We start from the raw sequence: 19,692 nt of genomic DNA, 5'->3' as shown, positions 1-19,692 counted from the left end.
TTCTGTGCTAGGAAGAGTCAGTTTTAGAAAGTGCTTTACTTAAGACCTCTTTAAAAGGTTGTTAGTACCTACAGTGAAAAGGGAATACAATCTGAAGCAGTAATATGGAAAGATGGGTTAGAAAATACCTTTCAAATATTTTCAGATTGGATAACCTGGTGAAATTTATTCTAGGATATTTGGAGTACTGGCTAAAGCTCCGATGCAATCTCAGAGTCCGTAAGGGTCATCTTTGAGACTTTAACTAGGACAAGTGATGTTCAAGAAGACCGAAAAAGGACAATTGTAATTCCTATCTTTAAAAAGAGGGGGCAAAAAGAAGAGCTGGGTCAATTTGCTATTAATTCTTATGATAATACTGGAACAAATGATCATATGAATAATCTATAAGAGTTTAAAAGAAAGCAAAGATATGAGTAATATGAGTTATATGAGTAATTCAATAATATTTTTCAAGTATAAATCATATCAAACCAATCTAATTTCTTGATATGACAGAATGGCAGACCTTATAGATAGGCAGAAAGAGGTAAATGGCATACAGCTTGACTTTCGTAAGACTTTTGACGTATTGTTTCACATAAGATTCTTGTAAACAACCTAAGTAAACATGGTTAGGCCAAAATTACTGATGTTCGGATTATAATGTAAAACTATATTTTTAGAGTAGTTAATTATTTTAGAGTGGTTCACCGTGAAAAGAGAAAGGTGTATCAGCTAGGGTTCTGCTGAGATCTGATTCTGCTGTTGATCTAAGTGATGGAAGAGACTACGTTTATTACATATGTGAGAGTCACTGAAGTAAGAGAGACTGCAAATATTTTGTAGGAGAGAATTATAATATAGACAAAAGAAGACAAAAGAATCTGAAATAATTGGCTGGAATGCTGCAATTCTGCAATTCTGTAATTGGCAAAGACAAGGCTGTGCACTGAAGAAGGAATAGCCACCCACAGAAATGGGATGGGGAAATGGGCTTGTTAAGCGTATTTCAGAAAATGAGATAGGGTTATAAGGCATCAGAAGTGAATGTGAGTCATCATACTTGTGTTGTGGCAGAGATGCTGGCATAATATCATCAACAAAAAGATCTAAGGCCTGTAAAGTGACCCTTCTTTTCTGCTATATCCAGTTTGGGGATCCACTGTTCAAGGAGAATGTCAGGCAGTTGGAGAATGCGGAGGGGAACTGGAATTGAAAACTAGAGCAGGAGTGGTGAGATAATAGTGAAATACCTGGTTCTGTTTAAACTTGAGAAGGTTGAGAGGAAACTTCAAATTCATAAAGAGCTCCTGTAAACAAGAGAGTATTTTTTCTTAGTTGTAGACAGGGAAACGCTTCCCACTGTGGATGGGAGGCGAAGCAATTGGCTTAAATGTCAGCAGGGAGATTTAATTTAGATTTTAGGAAAGACCTTTCCAACATGGGGACAGTCAGGCACTCCAGATTTCTGGAGCACCTATGGAACCTCCATCACTGGCCCTTTTCAAGAGACTTGCACAACACGTGCTTGAAGGGTCATAATCAAAGTGCATCCTGCCTTGGTGATGGCATGGAGGTGGACAAGGGGGGGTCTCATGTGCTGCTGCTGTTTATCCCCATTTTGTTCTATTAGACAGTATTGGCTATCTTTAAACCTATCTGAATTGCCATGGAACTTTATTTCAGAGGTGGGGATAATCAGCTTGACATCTATTGATGGAAAAATCTATTGTCTAAGGTAAGTAACTAAAGCAGCTTGTAACTGTTGTGATAACAATGGATAATATTCATGGTGCCTCATTTCAAAAACAGTAGCTTAATAATATGGATTGGATACACTCTGATTTTGTTAATGTAAGGGAGTTTCATACTGTGTCTATTCCATTTATAAACATGGCACTTATGTTTAAAGTACTATACTAACAGCGTTAGCAATTCTTTAGAAGATATTTTCAAGCATTTATTTACGTGACACCATTCTAAACGAAAGGAAAGAGTTCCAAAGATTAGTTTGCATACTCTAAGATACTTGAATCTCTCTTTTATATTCTGAAATAATTAATTTTAACACATATTTTAATATATTCATTTATAAATACCTATCCTTGGGCAAACACAGTAGAATGTCTTATGTGGAAACATTTTAACATACATAATTAGTGGATCTTGTTCTCTTTTTCTGTGAACACAGAATTAGTTTACAGAGTAAGTATTTTTAGAAACTCTGTGAGTTGAAAATGGCTCTGCTAGCTAACAGCAAAATAATCATGGTTTGCTGAAAGGTTTTTTTTAAAAACCACTTGATTAGCAAGAAAAGCGCAGTTCTGGGGTTAGCAAGGCCTACAGAAAGACTTAAGTACCTCTTGAGGAACCTTTAAAATGATTATTGTTACAGAGCTATGTAAATGTGCAGCATGAATTCATAGTGCACTAAGTGCAATAGAAGATAATAGGATTAGGTCTCGTTTAGCACTTCTTAGATTTGAAGGCAGTGCATTGTGGTAGAGAATTGAATTTTGAGCTTATTATTGATTCTTAGCACCCAAAAGATCTTTCTATAGTAAATTAATTTTTAGGGGAAAATATCTGAAGGATTGATTAGAACCTTATTTTAACATGAGCCTCCAGCCATATATTATTGGCAAATAAGCATAAAACACTGCATTTCCATTGTAATCAGCTGCTTTTTATGCTGTCACTCTTTTAAGAATGGGAATTCTATTCCAGAACCAAAATGATCCTAAACCCGAAGTCACAGTAGATTCATATTTTGCTCTTTGCTTACTAATGTGCAGAACATTAAATGTCTGTTCCTTGGATCTAGCAACAAAATGACCTTTTCAGGGCTCATCCTTTTCTTCTCATTTTTGATTTGTTCAAAGGAAATTACAAACGACTGGTATTTGGTTTCCAAAAGGGATACATAAAAACTTGACCTTTTGGTACTGTTTTTTTTGGGGATGTGTACACTGTATTTTAAGTATGTCTTAGCTGTTGTTTGCTGGCCTATGTCTAGTTTAAATAACCCTTCATTTTATTCAGTGTAAAGCTAGGACCAGAAGTATAACTCCTCTCATTTTTTTTCCCATGACAGACCTTTACACACCCCTGAGATAATACTTTTCCTCAGGCAATTTTAAAAGAAAGTGGGGTGGAATAGGCTCTGATGTCTTAGGGACTTTCCATGTAGCCTGTTACACAGTGCAAATAGCATGTCATACCATCTCCATTGCTGTCATATCTAAGTGCCTACTTGAGTGCTCCCTTGTGTCAGTCCTCTTTCCATTTAACAGAGCGGGAAATGAGACACAGAAAAGGTAAGTGACCAGGGTTATTGAGGAAGCTTGTGAGAGAGAACAAATGAATCTGGACTGACAGACTACTGTCCTAGGCATGATTATTCCTGCTGTTTGGTTTCCTAAGCCAGCTTTTGTCCAGCTGCTTAAAGTCAATATATTTCCTGCAAAAAGTGAATGGTGAGCTTTACACATTTCTAGTGAAATCAGCTGATCTGGAAATTAACCAAGTCCAGTAGGCTATTCAATGAGTACATAAGAAATTCCTCTCATTTCCAGCTGAGTAAATTTAATTTGAAGAGATTTGTAACACCAATAGTTACAATGAGAAAAGTTATAGAGAAGGCAATCTTTGTCTCGTAGAAATTAAAGCAAATGATTAGATTGAGTTATCACTATGTATAATTCAGTTTACTGGAGAATGAGAATTTAAGATTTTTGAAGAGAATTAAGCTATATTTCTAACTAAAAGGCCTTTGGTCTCCAAGTCAGATGTGTGTGGTCATTTAAACCTATTTAAGTTACTGCTATTGATGAGATATGGCAATGAGAAACCTCAGAAAGTGTGGTGAATGATTGAATAGTGCTTACACAGACTGTTTTTGCGGGGCTGTACCAGTAAATTTATTTATTTATTTTTACCCTCAAAGTTTGTCAAATGCCATGTGATCAGAAGTTCGTCAGTGCACCTCTCCTTGATGTTTTGATATGTTTCTTATTGCAAAACACTTTTTTTTTAAAACTCGGATTTAACTCATGTCATTGTTAATGCTTTAGTCATAGCCTTTTTGTGTCATTCATAACAGCAGTTCACAGCACAGAAACAGGATATGAGGTGACAAGATTGTAACTGTAGACAAGTCAGAGATGGGTGATGAATAAGCAGAACAGGAGGTTCAGATTAGACATTTGGAAAAATGTCACTAGGAAGGTAGTACAACACTGGAACATGTTGCCAAGAAAGGTTGTAGAATTACCATTCTTGAAAGTTTAAAACAGTCATCTAGACAAAGCCATGAGTGACCTCATCTAGTGTTGGCAGTAGTCTGGCTTGAGGAAAGAAAAAATCCACAGCATGAAGGGAGAAAGCCTAGGCAGAATTCTGCTGCTGTTAAAATATCCTCTAAATAGTCATCCTTCCAATTGCCGTATCCTTCTTTATAATTGAAGCAAGGTACTGAGACTGCCTGCCTCTAAACAGCCAAAAAGAAAACTTTCTTGGTCTGGCTGTCAGAAGTCTTACTAACATCTTACCAGTGCTCGCCACCTGCTTATCCCTCTCCTAGCTGTCAATCTGTCCCGTGAATTTTGACATACACGCTTTTCTGTGTGTGCTTTATGGCACGCTCTTCAACAAGCACCTCGCTACCTGTCGCGGAGGAGCGGGGAGGGAGCGATGCACTTCACTCGTAAGAGAGAAGCGGGAGTATGTTTTATCGATATAAGATAGTGGTTTAGCAAAGATCAAAGGTAAATAAGACAGTGGTTTAATGAGATTCGATGGCAAGGTTCACTCGGTTATTTACTGTGTGGAGGACAGGGTCAGACAAAACTGTCAAGGAGACCCTCCCGTGGAGTCACGAGGTTCAGAATGGACCCCCTTGCTTTCTAAACTCCTTCTCAGAGGAGTCTAAGTGCAGCTGGATCCAATCTTACTCCCAGACTTGGTCAGTGGTTTATGTCAAAGGTCAAAGGATTACGTGCACAATCAGTCAAAGAGGTAACTTAGCAAAGTTTGCAAAGTTTCAGCATGCTGTTGGTGACTTACCAAGGATCTGTCACAGGCAAGGAATCTCTCGACCTCGAGGAGTAACCTTGAGAGGCGTCCCTGCTCAAGGGGAGATTCATCGCCGTGCAGCCAGCTGCTGTGCAGGACAGCTCGACGGGCTCTGGGCCGCCCCCTGTTTATGGGATAAGATGATTGACTCATAGTCATATTTGCATACCAGCCGTACCTAGTCCTTGGCTGTTGTGCTGTTATCTGTCTCCGCAGGTTCTGCTCTGAGGCGGACAGCCTGAGCACGGGGTGGGGGAAGCCAGGTCTTCCTGAGGGCTATTGTCCCAGCAGGGTTTCGGGTGAAAGGTCAGGTTGGGGTGGGGGAGTGGTGTTCACCGTCACGCTACAAATGGGCGAAACGATAGGAGCCAACCAGCAGCAGAATCTTTGAATTGATTTCCCTTTTCATCGTTTTATGGCACTGAAAAGGTCTCCTCCTTTTCAGCTATGCTAATCTATCGGTCTCTGAAGAGTATCTGTTACTGCCCAACAAAGACAAAGTACACGTGTTGTAGTTCCTTCGCGCTTTGCTTTTGCCCCAGTCTTGATACATGAAGAGTTGCAAATAGTGCAAGTTAGTGACTTTTTCCATGCACAAAACAGTTTTTAAACATCATAATATCTTACTGCCTTTCTCCTCATTCCCCCTTATTTCTCCTATTTCTGCACCTTACAGGGAACTTTAAAATGCTGAACAGAAAGAAGCAGTCTTTTGAACAGAGCACTTTGATGTGCAAGTGCTTAACGGCCAAATTCAGGAGCACTTCATGTGCAGCTGAACATTTCAAAATTCTCGTTCTTGTTTAAAGAGCTAATTAAGAATCTTTCTAGGACTTTTCTCAAATGATACAGTATCCAAATTACAGTATCCAAATTACTTTGTGAATGAAAAAATTTTACTGAACTCATGGCCAGGAGCAGAGGTGAAGAAAACGGCTAGTCTTAAAAAATACAGGCCATATGAAATACACATTTCTGCATAATCTCTATTAAGTAAATCTTTTAAATAATCATTTGTGCATTTGGAGCATAGGTTATTCTGCTCATTTAACTGTTTTCCCCAAGCAGCTCTGTTTGTTTAAAAAATAATGTTTGTTTTCCCATTAAAAAGTAAGCATTTACCAATAGTGACTTACAATACTGTAATGAGTTCCATATGGCAGGACTACTCTAATAACACTGTTTTCTTTTTTTTGTTGTTATTTTTGGAAGAAAAGGAGCTAGATATATTAATTTTAGCATCCAGTGACTCAGTAGTTTTATGCTTTAAGTTTTTGTGCTCTCTGTTAAGTTGTTGGTAATACTAGGGGGTCATAACAGTACTTTCTGGCTGTAAAATCTATTGATGCATAGTAAAAGAGTATACACAAACTGCCAGGTTTCTTTTTCAACTGAAGGATTAAAAACTGTTTTTAACTATCTGGATATTCAAATGGGGCTTTTGTTTATTCTGAATATAGAGCAAGTAGTTTCACCCATGGACTTATCAATTATTCGCTTCATATGATGTGGTGGGATCCCATTTGTGCAGGTGCTTACTGACAAATACATTGAATGTTTATAGAAAAGGGTATAAGGAATATGCTGGGAGGGAGTTAGGTGACTACTGTACTCTTTTGATTTTAGTGTTACTCATGCTATTTTAGATTTCTAAAGACAAACGCAAGTCAAGAAGGAATGCATGAGAATTTTACAAAATAAGCCTACTGCGTTATAACAGACTTTAAATCAAGAGTGTTTAATAATAAGCTGCGAGAAAATATTTGCTTGCATACCTTCTGTTATTTCAAAGGGTTTCAGTATGTCGCCATGCTAGCGTCATTGAAATTCTAAGACCAGCATCTACTGTTGTAAGCTTTCCAAAGAAATAACAGGGAGTAAAACCCTAGGAAAATGAAACTTAGATCTTCTCTAATAAAATATTTTTGCAAGCATTTGTCTTTTCAAGATGCTGTGACATCCTGTTCAGTTGAATGTTCAGCACATGACTTTAATTGCACAACTCATTCACTTTAAATATTTAATAATACCTTTATTAGCTGCACTGAACCAGTGAAGTAAGATCTGTAATATCTAGTGCTGGTCATCATTTTTATTCATCATGGTTTAATAAGCATTATAATTACAGACTGACGAAGACATATGAGTTAGCTTTGTGGTTTTGCTTGGGACTTCTGTGCACATTGGTGTGACTGGAAGGGATTATACAAGCTCTGTGAGCATAACTGAGCATATTTAAATACACTGATGCAGGCTTTCCAATACTGACACATTATTCTTCATATTTAAGTAACTGCAGAAAAGATGATAGTGCATAAAATTATGAGTCCTGACACTATTAACTCCATCTGACTTAGTACAGAAGTATGGAAATTTGAAGTGCACGTGTTCTTGGCAGGTATTTTAATGCATGCTTTTGCAGAATTAGACTTCAACTATTTTTACCAACCATTTCCCGTATCTGCTTCCAACTCACACAAATATCTAAGTTATTTTGAGTGCACAGTTAGTTAGGAGAGCTTTCATTTGCAGATTTTGTCTTGAGTTCAAGCTGAAAGGCCATTTGTAGATAACACAAGCCCTCCAGGTTCAGTCAAGTAAATATGGATGTGATAATTTATAATTTTAATATTATAAATATGTCTATTTGCATGCTATTTGCATTCTTATGTTTTAATGGGAGTTATGGTAGGATAGCCTAATATCTGTGCATTTTTTAATGTTTTGTTAAAACATCATTTTTTCCCCATCAGCAACTTATGCGAGAGCGACAGCAGATGGCCAGCCGCCCCTTTGCTTCTGTCGATGTAGCACTGGAAGTAGGAGCTGAGCAAACAGACTTTCTACGAGGGCCATTAGAGGTAGGAACAGTGGTGCTGACAAGGGACCATTGTGATTTGCGTATTTATATCACTAGTCTCATCTGCATCTGCTTCTGAAACCAAGCAGTGTCTGATTACCTGGAGCTGACAAGTCTCAGCTACATATGTTATGCCATTTTAAAGGCGCATAATTTTAGTAGTATGACATGAGCTGTAACAAAAGCCACTAGAGAATCTATTAGCCTCTGCTAGAGTGACAGTCAGCTCACCTGGCAGTGCTTTCTTGATGAATAAGAGCTGAAGGAATTTAAGGTACATGCATTAAGGAGGAAGCAAACCTCATGCTCACTCCTTTGAGTACACAGTGCCCCCTAGTTAACATCTATCTTAATTAACAGAGATTACAGCAACCAACCAAATAAATAAATAAAGCAGCTGTGAGTTGAATTTCAATGTTCTGTCTTATATGTACGGGTTTAAACAATAGAGAGTATACCCCTGCATATTTTCATTTGTGGATAATGGCTACGTTATTGCATTTTTTTATTGTAATTGCGGTACAATGAAAAAGAAATAATAGTAAGCAAGGAAATGTACTATTGGAATAGTGTAATAATGCATGAAATGCATTCTGGAAGTTTCACCTGCAAATAGGGAGAGAATTTCAATATGTGGATAATAATGAATATCTAATCTAGGTTGGACTTTTGATAGAACAGAATCCTCTATTCCTTTACTTTTATTTACAATATTATGTTTACAGTTATTACTTTATCTTATTTATGCTGGGACCTGGGAATGAGGTGTGATAGCTCTGAAATCTTTCCAGATTGTACTTTTCTTTTCGTTGCTGCCAATTCCTCTTAAATTCAAAGCTTCTCTTACTTTTCTCAATAGCCCTTTTCAGTGGAAGATTAAATGCACTCTATCAAATCTCTGAGGTTCATGGAGGAGTGAGCAATGTGAAAAACAGATTCACAGCAGAAAGAAAAAGAATCAACTCCTGAGTACTTATCAAATTGAGGCTCTCTGTCCTGCTACTGTATAGGAAGCAATCACAGTTGTTCTTGCTGACATAATTTAAATACTTGGAATAGATAGTGCATAAAAATGTCATATCTCTTTGAAGGAGCTTTGTTATTTTCTGACCAGATACTAGAATACTGAACCCCCATGTTCATCATCTTTCCGTCTCCCTTTATCTTGGAACAGAGAACCTCTCCAGCCCCCTAGACTGAGGACACAGAATACTGTAGTTAAAAGTAAACTTTTTTGCATGTAATTTCATTGTTTCTATGCTTCTACCTGAGAACATTTTCTTTGTTGTCTCTTCAGGGGGAGGCAGTGAGTGGGAGTTGAAGAGTCCAAACTCTAATTTTGCACATACTGATAATTTAGTTAAACTTTAGAAGTAAACATCACAAGTTAATTACCACATTTTCTTCTCTGGTACCTTTTATTTAGCAACTAAAATGTAGATGTGGAAATATTTTACTTATATTTTACAATTTTTATTAGCTTTTTCCTCCTAACCTAAGTATTTTCTAGTAATTGTTTAGTATTCTATATCTGTGATGTTTTTCCTAATTAATATACAGATGTACACAGAATGAAGACCACTCAGAGTTTCCTTGGCATTACGATACGCTGATCTATATCAAAAAAAAGCATTGTGCTCAAAAAAAAGCATTGTGCTGGAGATTAGATGCATGGGATTCCGTATTGATGGCCTTTGATGTATACTCTGTAAGAAAGAACTATATTAAACTTCTGTTTCAGGTCTATCTTGAATTTTCAAAAGAAGGACAATAAAAGTTATAGCTGCCATTCTATTTTTCATTCTTAGCTCTCTTTTGGCCTGAAGAGGATTTGGATCAAACATGCATTGCCTGGATGCAATGCCTAAATGCAAGGATGGCATGAAACTAGATAGGTAGCTATAACTTTATTTTATTGGATTAATGTAGAGTCACAAAATTATTTTCAGAATCCTGTGATAGCTGATGCCCATTGTGTTCATTGAAAGTTAAGAGATTTTTCAGTTAAAATGAGTAATGTGCAGTAACTTTCTTCAAAATGTTCCACTTGCATTGTAGGCGCCTTGCACTGACATACTAAGGGTTCCAGTTTTAATGGTGATGCATTAAATCCTCTCACCTCATACTTTCATTGATGTTCTGTGTTATTCACTGATGCTTTGGACCAGGTATAAAGTCAATGACATGGCTGGTATATTTTTATTTTCATTGTGATAACTCCAGCACTTCCAATGTCATTGTATTGATCCATGGGTCTTTTGAGCACAACATAATGTCAATATGTCGCATACGTTACTGCAAGTTTCCCGTTCAACGACACAGTAAGAATTCTGTTCATTAATGTCATCTGGCTTACAGGACAGTGATTATGTACAGTCAATGTTCTGTAATAATATTGATAGTCAGATACATGTCAACATTAGTATGACTATATATATGATAATTCTAGTATGCCATTTTTTGAGCTCTTGTTTTAGTATTTGAATTTAATTTTAAATATCCAGAACAACTGTTTTACTATAAGGTTTTAGACATTTTTTTCTCCAGTGTTTGGAAAGTATGGAAAATGGATACTGTGCTTAAAATGATTGATTAGTTTAGATAGTTACAATATAATTAATAATATTTGGTTTTATTTTCAATGAGCTGCAGTTGGCAACAGGTCAAAATAAACTCTTGAAAACTCTTGAAAATTCAGCACAGCTGAATCTCTTCTATTTTAGGCTCTCTTCCTATTTTTGAGCCTTTATCAGTCAGTCTATCTTCATTAATATTTTGGCAACAAAATGACAGTATCCTGATATTAAGACCTTCAAAATACATTAATCTGCATCATATTCTTCCTGTTTCCCACTGTCTCAGTAGGTTTTCGGGTATTGGCAGAAGTCTTTGCTTTTCCCAATTTAAACCATATCATTCATCTGTCTTTACTTCTTCAGGCTGCCTTCCTATGTAGCTGTAGAAACCCTAACATCCCATCCCTAGCAACTTCACATAGGTGCGGAAGCTTCACGTACATAGGGAAAGAAAACATCAGAATCTGCTTGTTCAGAGGGTTTGATGATACTATGATATTTTGTGGTAGTGTCACAATTTTGTCAGTACTAGAATCATGAAAAATTAAAATGGCATCATTGATAAATAGATATAACATTTCTTTCCATTCAGTGCTCTAAGTTTTAAAACATTTTTTATTCCTTTAATTTCCTTTTTCTAGACATCTAAGCTGTTTCCAGACCTGGGTGCTTTTTGCTGCTCAGTATATCCCAAAAGCGAGATCATTTAAATTATTTTCATATTCTGAGTCTGCTATAAGGCAATATTTTTCCCCAAATATAAATCCCTTTGGAAGATTCACTTCCACTATGCTGCCTACAGTCATTTTAGTTAATCTGTATGTTAACTGAAAAGAAATAAAAATGTTTGTTGCATCCTATTTGCCCTAACTTCTGAGTAGTTGTCTGCCCATTCACAGTCTATGAATCTTTTTGGAACAGGGACAAATTGTTTCTTCTTGTGAAATATCATGAGCAGTACTGTAAATTCTAATGTGTGGTCATGCTAAGTCTCTGAACAGCAGCATCTACTCTGCTATATCTGCTGGAAAAAAGACAGATGCGTTATTGCCTGCATAAGAACCAAGAACAGATTTGTTCCAGTGATGATCATACTTTTGATATCTGTACAGTATAACTTGATTTTTTTTTTTTTTTGCAAATTAATGTTCCTTAATAATTATTTCTACAGAAAAAAAACTCAGTAATCCTTTCTATCATTTTTTTCCATCGGGTTACTGCATTTCCTGTAGAATTGCCACAGATATTACAAATACTAGATCGTTCTGTTCTGACAAAGTAAGATGGTCTCCAGAATTTTGAATTTAAAATAAAATGTAGCCTTTTTTTCTCGAGTAAGCATTAATTAATATTTATAGTACATTAAATGTTATGAACTTCAGACACTTCTAGTAAGCATGAAACAAAGATCAGCCATTATTTTCCATTTATTGGAGCAGATTTGGAAGTGATTCCTCAAAACCAGTAGCTATCCCTATGCCAAAAATGGCTATTAAAAATCAGAGTGACTTATTAAAACACAGTAAAATACTGTACCAGAGGTTTGTGGGGCTTAGTTAGTTGAAGTTCATACTAATAAGCTGTGTTGCTGGTTTCTCCTGCCAATAAAGGGTCAGGACTTGTTAACTTGCTTTACAAATAAATTCAGTTAAGTTGAGTTCATTTTCTTGTTTAATTTGAATACTTTAATGAGTAAGTTTTGAAACTGCAATGTAATTATACTTCATTATTTTGTACCTGCTGAAAGCAGGTGTGCTTGTATGCTTTGTCAGCATTAAACTTGCTTTATTTTGATGACATAATGTCTAATATCAAAAAAGGCTCTTTCCAACTCTTTGTTACAGGTTATCTTATTGTCCTATGATATTCTCAGTTCCTAAATTTAGTCTTGGTCTCAGGGGCTAAATTGACTCCCATTGTAAGAGGGTGATATTTTATTGAGGATAATGATGAAGTTGTCTGAAGAACAACCATCCTGTTTTCAGTGACCATAAAGGCAATACATATTTGGCATCAGGAGCTCTCAAAGACCATTGTACCTGCACTTCTTGCTTACTTAAGAAGTCACGCGATACAGTTTTGAAAGTTGCAGATGTTGCTTACACAAGCTTATTGAGCCAGCTGAACTCTGGACACTTAAAAAAAAACCTTTTAACAGTATTTTTGTATAAAACACTAGAAGACCTGATTGTGCTTTATTGTTACGGTGGTACGAAGTATCTTGTGGGACAGCTAGACATTCTCCTGGGTGAGAGAAGGGTAGTTTTTCTGGCTAGTCTATCTACTGCATCAGGGTAAGTGCTGAGGAAGGTGCAGTGGCAGGTGCAGGATGCAGCTTGTGGGCTAGTACAGCCGTGGTAGTATAGAACAAATTGCAGGTTGTTCTGATGATTCCAGGGACTGCAAAAGCCCCAGCCTGACTCTGAAGAGCAGAAACACAGTGCAGATACACCTACCCTGTCAGTTCTTTCAAACGCCATTCAGAAACTAGGGTTGCAAAGATCCTGTTTGTATCTTACCCCAAGAAGCCTTTGGATGTCTCTATGAAGAGCTGTAGGTGTTTCCAGAACTCTCACCCATTAGTTAGAGTCTCATTTTATTTTCCTAACTAATTCTTTTCTTTCCTAGTGAAGTTTTTTGTTTGTTTGTTTTTGTTAATTCCATGTTAGGATTAACCAGCTGAATATTAAACTACTTATTCTTCTTTAGATTAATGTAATATTAAATACTGGCAGCGCAAGGACTTTGTAAAACGTGATCTAATTGCTGTTTACTTCCACATGAAGGCCTACTTGCACCGTCAGAGCTGTGTTCAGAGAGTTCATATAAGTGAGATTCAGGACCCTTGGTATCTACTCCTCTCACAGCTGGCTCTAACCTTAGTTTCTACACCCCATGATTCAAACAATTTGTAAACATCTGAAAGGAAACAAAGAGACTGGTAAGCGCTAACACATAATCATTGTCAAGAGACTATTTCAAACCAGTCTGAATTTTTTTTCTGTCAGAGTAACAGGGCCTATGGATAGGTTAGAAGTAGTGAGCATCTTAGTCGTTGACTTTCATCAGACTTTTGACAGATGATTTGACACATGATATCCTCAAGCAAACAAACTAGTAAAACTAGATCTAGATGAAACTACTGTGTGGGTGTGAAACTAGTTGAGAAACTACTCGAAGAAAAGCAGTCTGGTACACTGTCAAAATGCAAGTATGCCACTGAGAGGTTTTGAAGGGAGTTCTGCTGAAGTCAGTTGTGGGTCTAATTTTGATTAATGACCTAGCTGAAGGAATTGTGAATATTCTCATTGAATAGTAACAGTAAAAAAGAAGGAGATGCAAGAACGCTGAGGGGACAGGGCTGGAGCATAAAGTCACCTTGGCAAGTGGGAGAGATGGTCTGAAGCAATGAGATGCAATTCAACAAGCATTCATGCAAGCTAAGGCAGGAATAGTTAACTGCACAAATACAGGATGGGAAATGGCAAATGAAACCACAATTCTGAAACAAATTGCTGAGGACCGGAGTGGATCAGGAGCTTACTATGAGTCAGCAGTATGGTGTTTGTGCTTAAAATGAGAAAGTCTATCCTGGAATTTGTGAGCAGATGTATTGTCCATAAGATACATCTGTAAATCAAGTTCTGCTTGGCATTGGAAAGGCCTTAGCTAGGTACTGTGTCCAGTCTGTGGCACAGCAGCTCAAGGAGGACCAAATGAGGAGAATCTAGATGAGAACAATGTGAGCAATCAGAGACGTAGAAAATTCAGCTGCAAGGAAAACTCAAAGAAATTGGAGTAGACTATTGAAAAGAGTCAAATAATAACCTTCAAATATGCAAAAGGGTAGTAGCAATCAGGAGGGCAATAATCTTTTCTTTGTGTGCACTGTAGGCAGCAGAAGGTGTAATGGACTTAAATTGTAGCAGGGGAGGTTTAGGCTAGATATCAGGAAAAAACTGCTCATCATAAGAGTGAATCACTGGAAGCAATTGCCTGGGGAGGTGATGGAATGTCTTTTATTAGAAGCCTTTTAGAACAGGTCGCGCAAACATTTCTCAGGAACCACATACCCATAGCTGCATTAGCTTCTCTCCTTTCAGTTCTGTTTTTATTATTCTGATATTTATTATTCTGACTTCTAGCTCTTCCTTCTGCATACTGTCTCAGAATTTTCCATTTATGTTGTTTGAACACCTTGATTACCTTTGTTGCACTATTAGTTTTCTATTATAGTTTTCTATAGTTTTCCTGACGCTCCTCTTCACTTTTGCTGTTATCTTAATTGATTCACATCCTCAACTTTCCTGCAAGATCAGAAAATCTGAAGCCATCTCTGATCCCGTATGGGAAATCTAATAATAGTCTGAAAAATGCGGCATAGAATAAGCCATATTGTCTTTTAACATGGACCACAGTTATTTTGATTTTGTTTATCGCTAAAATATGTGCTAACACCTTAAAACTTGCTGCTGTCTTGACAGAATCCTTAACTGAGAGAAGTTTTAAAAATTCTAGATTGGTTCTGGTATGTAACAAGTTTCTAAACTTAGAGAAAGCACATTTTTAATCCCGTGGTCCTCTTGTTTGAATACTCATTTATGTTGTCTCAGTTTACCCTCTTGGCTAAAGATGCACTTTAAGAATGATTTAAACATGATGTAGAGGTGATTTGTATAGGCTGATCTCCTAATATTTCATGCTAACAAGAAGATAAAGCCTCTGCTTACTAGCTTATGAGCTATAGGATCTGTGAATCCTCAGTTAGTTCAGAAAATCTAATTTTGTTCAAGTTTTTTGATAGAAATGTATCCTTCCACTTCACAAAATTTATTTTGCACATGTGCTGCATAATCAGATGACTGCAGAAATGGCTTGGATAGAAATACACGATTTATGTTGAGCAGAGTTGCCAACAAATTTCATGCTCAATTGAAACAATTAGCAGAAACTTTGGCTGACTAACTAAATGTAGGTGTTTCAGCAGTATTGGCATGCTGTGAATAGTAATTGTTAAATTGTTCTATTATGCATAGTTGCAAATTGAAAGTATCAAAATACATATTCTGGTTGTTTTCAAGCAGAAGTGTTTAGCTGTGTCTGTAAATGTTATGAATAATGACATTGTACATGTCCTGTGTTCTTTAGGATTAATAGATACAATCTTACCAACATGTTATAAAATTCAGTGGATTCAAAGCAAAATGTATATGTATGTGTGTGCAGGATTATCTTTGAACAAGGCTTGTTTATGGGAATCTTGCCTTGGAATACAGCAAACTATGACAATGAGATTTATCCAGAACTGTTTAAACCGAACACACTAAAGTATGGAAATAATTACACTATCAGGATAATTAAAGAGCACATTGATTGAAATTCTTCTTGATTTGCTTTATTGGGCCTTTCTGTACCCCTGATGTGCACAGGCCATTCTCTAACAGGCTACTCTTTCATGCATTTTATTAGTATTTCTTTTTTTCTAGACCAAACGCTAATTCTCATCTTCAGAATAGGCTATTTCTCTCTTTAAAAGAAAACAAGGAGAGGAAAGAAATGGATATAGAAACTATAATCTCTCACCAGCCATTTCCCGTGTTTAGAGATGAAACTAGCTACTGTATTGTGGTGTTTGATATTTGGCTACTTATAGTTCTTATCTTTACCTCAGAGGCTTTAGCTGAATGCCATTGCCTTGCTACGTACTTCTGGTTCAATTCTTCTTGCCAGCAACAATACATATTGAAACTACAGTGGACAGGAGCTACTTTTCAATCACTCGCAGTTTTCTTGTGGTTTTGAAGTGATACACAAAAATGCAGTGCCTTTTATTTTTTTCACATAACTTTCCAACCTGCATTTTTTGGTAGATAATCTAATAGCTTATGTCAGTTTTCACTGGAGTTTATCAAACTAAATTTGAGTCTGAAGTGACTATGAATTCACTAGAATCCAGTCAGCCTGCAGTAGAGAGTAGATGACTGAACCTCATCTGAGCCCAAGAGCCATCCAATTTACTTATTTTCCAAGACTACCTGACCCACCAGGCACCTCCACACTTAGCCTATGGGCTCTCACTTTCACGGAGTTACTAGCTAAACTTTGCCTCCAGCTGTGGAAAAGATCGAAATACTAGGTCTGGTCAGGACTGCAACTAACTAAAATAATTTTGAAGGTGGCTACCTTTTGCAGAATATTGTAGTGAGTATAGCAGTTGTCCGTGAGGTAAGAAAGCACTGAGCCTGAGAGGGACTATATCTACATAGCCCTAGGCATCCTGCGTACATGCACACTTGATTTTTACAGAAAAGAATAGGTTAATCATGTGGATGGAAGGAAGAAAGAATAGAGGGAGTCTGACTACTCTAATGATTTGGACACTTATCTGGAAGGGGGCAGAACTGAGCTTTCCATGGTGTTCAGATATATTGTAAAACATTCCAGCAGGCAGGATCCAGAACTGTAGAGTATGCTCTTTCCAACTTGGTGTCTAACTTTGGCACTATATGCTGGTTTTTTTGGCATCATCACTCTTGAATTTCTGGTGGTAGAGCTGCTCAGTTTCAAGGAAAACTCCCCCTATGGAGTTCAGTGGAGCCCCCTCAGCGCTCTCATTACCTGCAACACTACCTGGAGCAGCGCTCTAACGTCTGTGCTACATTATGAATGGCAAGTGTCAGTCCTGCTCATTACATGCTTATCATTACAACTGGAGGAATATGAGTATGCTACCTACCATTTCTTCTTGTTCCCTGTGCTCTCAGTGGAAGAGTAGGGTGCATGTATTTTAGATTAATTTTGCCTCTGCGTATTTTGAGAGGCGGTTGCATTTCACACTGAATGTTTACAAAGTTATGAGAGTAATTGCAGGCAGACTAGACCACTTCTCTGGTATAAGGAACCCAAAATTTCAGAGAGGCCATGATGAGGCTGTGTATGTAAATTATAGGAGATGGATTCCATTTATTGGCTTTAACAAAGCAGAGGTAGAAGCACTGTATATGGTGTTACTTTTAGTAATAATCTCAACTTTTTTCTGTTACCTAAAATATCATAAAATTCTTAGAGGTTGAAAAATGCATCAGCCCAACCAAGATTTAGAGTCGAATAGTAGGTTTCTTGAAAGGTTCTGAAAGAGTTTTTCCTCCTTGTAAAATTGCTTCTGTAGAACAAAGGATTTATGAACTGTATGCTGTGGTAAAGCAGAAGTTACAAAGGCAGTTGGACTGCAGTGAAATCAGGAAGATCAGTTCAGTAATTTGTATCAGGGTCGTCTCTACAAGAGGAGCTCCTTTAAAAACTAAGCTGTGTTTGTGATATGTGAATGCTTCCAGTTATAAATATGATATATTTTACAAATCTATTAGAGTTTCCTATAACAAAGACTGTAAAACATTATTGCTCATTAGTGTGAAATGGTAAAGTTTTTAACAGATATATATAAAATAAAATTTTCTTTTTTTCATCTTTGGTACATATTCATCTTACTGGAATTTTATTTAAAATAGATTTTGACTTTCCAAGTGCTATTCCTCATGCTATGTCCTTGTCAACATGACCTTTTTCTTATCTTTATTATCCAGCTTATAGTAAGAATCTAGGAAGTTTAAAGAGATACTTGCTGTCAGCTTCTTGTCTCAAGTGTCCAGGCCTTTAAAAAAAGGTGTACACCTTTTGAACCAGCTGGAGTTAACAAATAAGGTTATTATTCAGTACTACAAACACCTTAATGGTTATTTAGCAGTAAAGCTATTGAGCTTTTGGAAAAGTAGACAATAACAATTTAGTTTATAATGGGCATTTTTAAAATTGTAGGCAACAGAAGAAATCAAAAGTACCCTTTTTATGAACACTATAATATGAGTTTATGTATAAAAAAGGAAAAAGCACTATCCAGTGACTCACAGATATCACACAGGTACAAACTCACAAGTATAAAACTTTATTTATAATCTCTATTAAACATACAAAGAAGAGCTGACACAACTTTGGCAATGAGGCCTAATCAGATCATTTACCTCTGGGCATATGGATGCATTAAAGTGCATATTTCATTGTTGCATGAAGAATATTTTCAAATAATGTTAAAAGAAAGATTATGTATTGTCGTTTTCTAATAAAAAAGGCCAGTGAAACAGCGTTAACTGAATATGAATAAAAAACCTCCAAAGCCTACTGCCCTGTACACCTGTGCAGCTTCAGGGCTTAATCATGAAGGGTAACATGTTATTTGAGTTACATTCTCCACTCGCTGATCTCAGGAGGATAGGGTTGCACACCAGGGCCAAATCCAGTACAATATACATCCACTAGGGCACAGTTAAAACTGGACTAATGAAATTGTTAGTGAGGTAGAGACATGGTTCCCCCAGAGTACCTGTCTTTTTCAGTCTCTTTCTTCCTGTATGCTGCTTCTGTCCAGCAGAGATGTTTCTCAACTTAGACAGTTACTTGTATTTGGTTGGCCTACTTGTAGAGTCACAGTTTGGTCCCTTGAACTTAACTCTGGTGGATTGTATTGAGGAGTAGTAGATGTGTTTGTGTGTTGTCAAATGCAGAATAATTGCAGAAGTACAGCAAAAATATTATTAAAAAAAACTTGTTTTGTCTCCTCCTGGTATAATTAAGAGGTAGAAGTTGTACTACTTAGTTTTCTTTCTCTCAAAATGTTTACAGCATAATTTTCTGTTCTGATAGGAAACTTCTGTGGGCAGTAGCTGTAGAAGTGAATGCAAAGCGCAATGTCATTGTGATCTAGCAACACTTTATACCCATTTTGCTGCTATTTTGCACAATAAATAGCTAAAGAAGATAGTAAATAAGCTTCTGAAATCTAGATATCTTCCTTATTTGTGCCTTTCTATTACTTTTTATTATATAGAGATGTAATATGTCAAGGTGAAAAGGGAGTTAGCAGAGAACTGAATGTAGCATATGAATAATATAGGACCTTGAAGGAAAGCAATAATTGATATTATTACAGGAAGATTGAGGCCACTTTGGGAGCAACAATTATATATCTATAAACATATATGCTTGCATAAAACTGCTTCTAAATCTCATCTAATGTGACCTCTTCACTGAATGAGTTATGTATTAGCAAAATTTGTGAGCAACCCAAACCATAATCCCCAAAGGCTAGACATAGTGCTGCAGTTTTCATATGCAGTGCATAAAGGCATTGATAGTCAAAACAGGCAA

The 19,692-nt window shown here is 36.8% G+C and overlaps 1 protein-coding gene across 4 annotated transcripts in view; it reads left to right on the top strand.

The window, feature by feature from the left end:
- The window catches only part of ATRNL1 (attractin like 1), a 542,042-nt gene that overhangs the window by 394,795 nt on the left and 127,555 nt on the right, over positions 1 to 19,692 (top strand). For 2 of the 4 annotated variants that reach the window (XM_068951630.1, XM_068951632.1), the window contains exon 28: positions 7,809 to 7,916. The exons of the other annotated variants lie outside the window; for them this stretch is intronic. In XM_068951630.1, coding sequence (XP_068807731.1) covers positions 7,809 to 7,916 — 108 coding nt within the window. The remainder of the gene's footprint in view (positions 1 to 7,808; positions 7,917 to 19,692) is intronic. 4 annotated transcript variants of the gene reach the window in all.

Source organism: Struthio camelus, chromosome 7 (assembly GCF_040807025.1).
Source record: "Struthio camelus isolate bStrCam1 chromosome 7, bStrCam1.hap1, whole genome shotgun sequence".
Lineage (NCBI taxonomy): Eukaryota > Metazoa > Chordata > Aves > Struthioniformes > Struthionidae > Struthio > Struthio camelus.
This window is presented reverse-complemented; position numbering and strand designations above follow the sequence as displayed.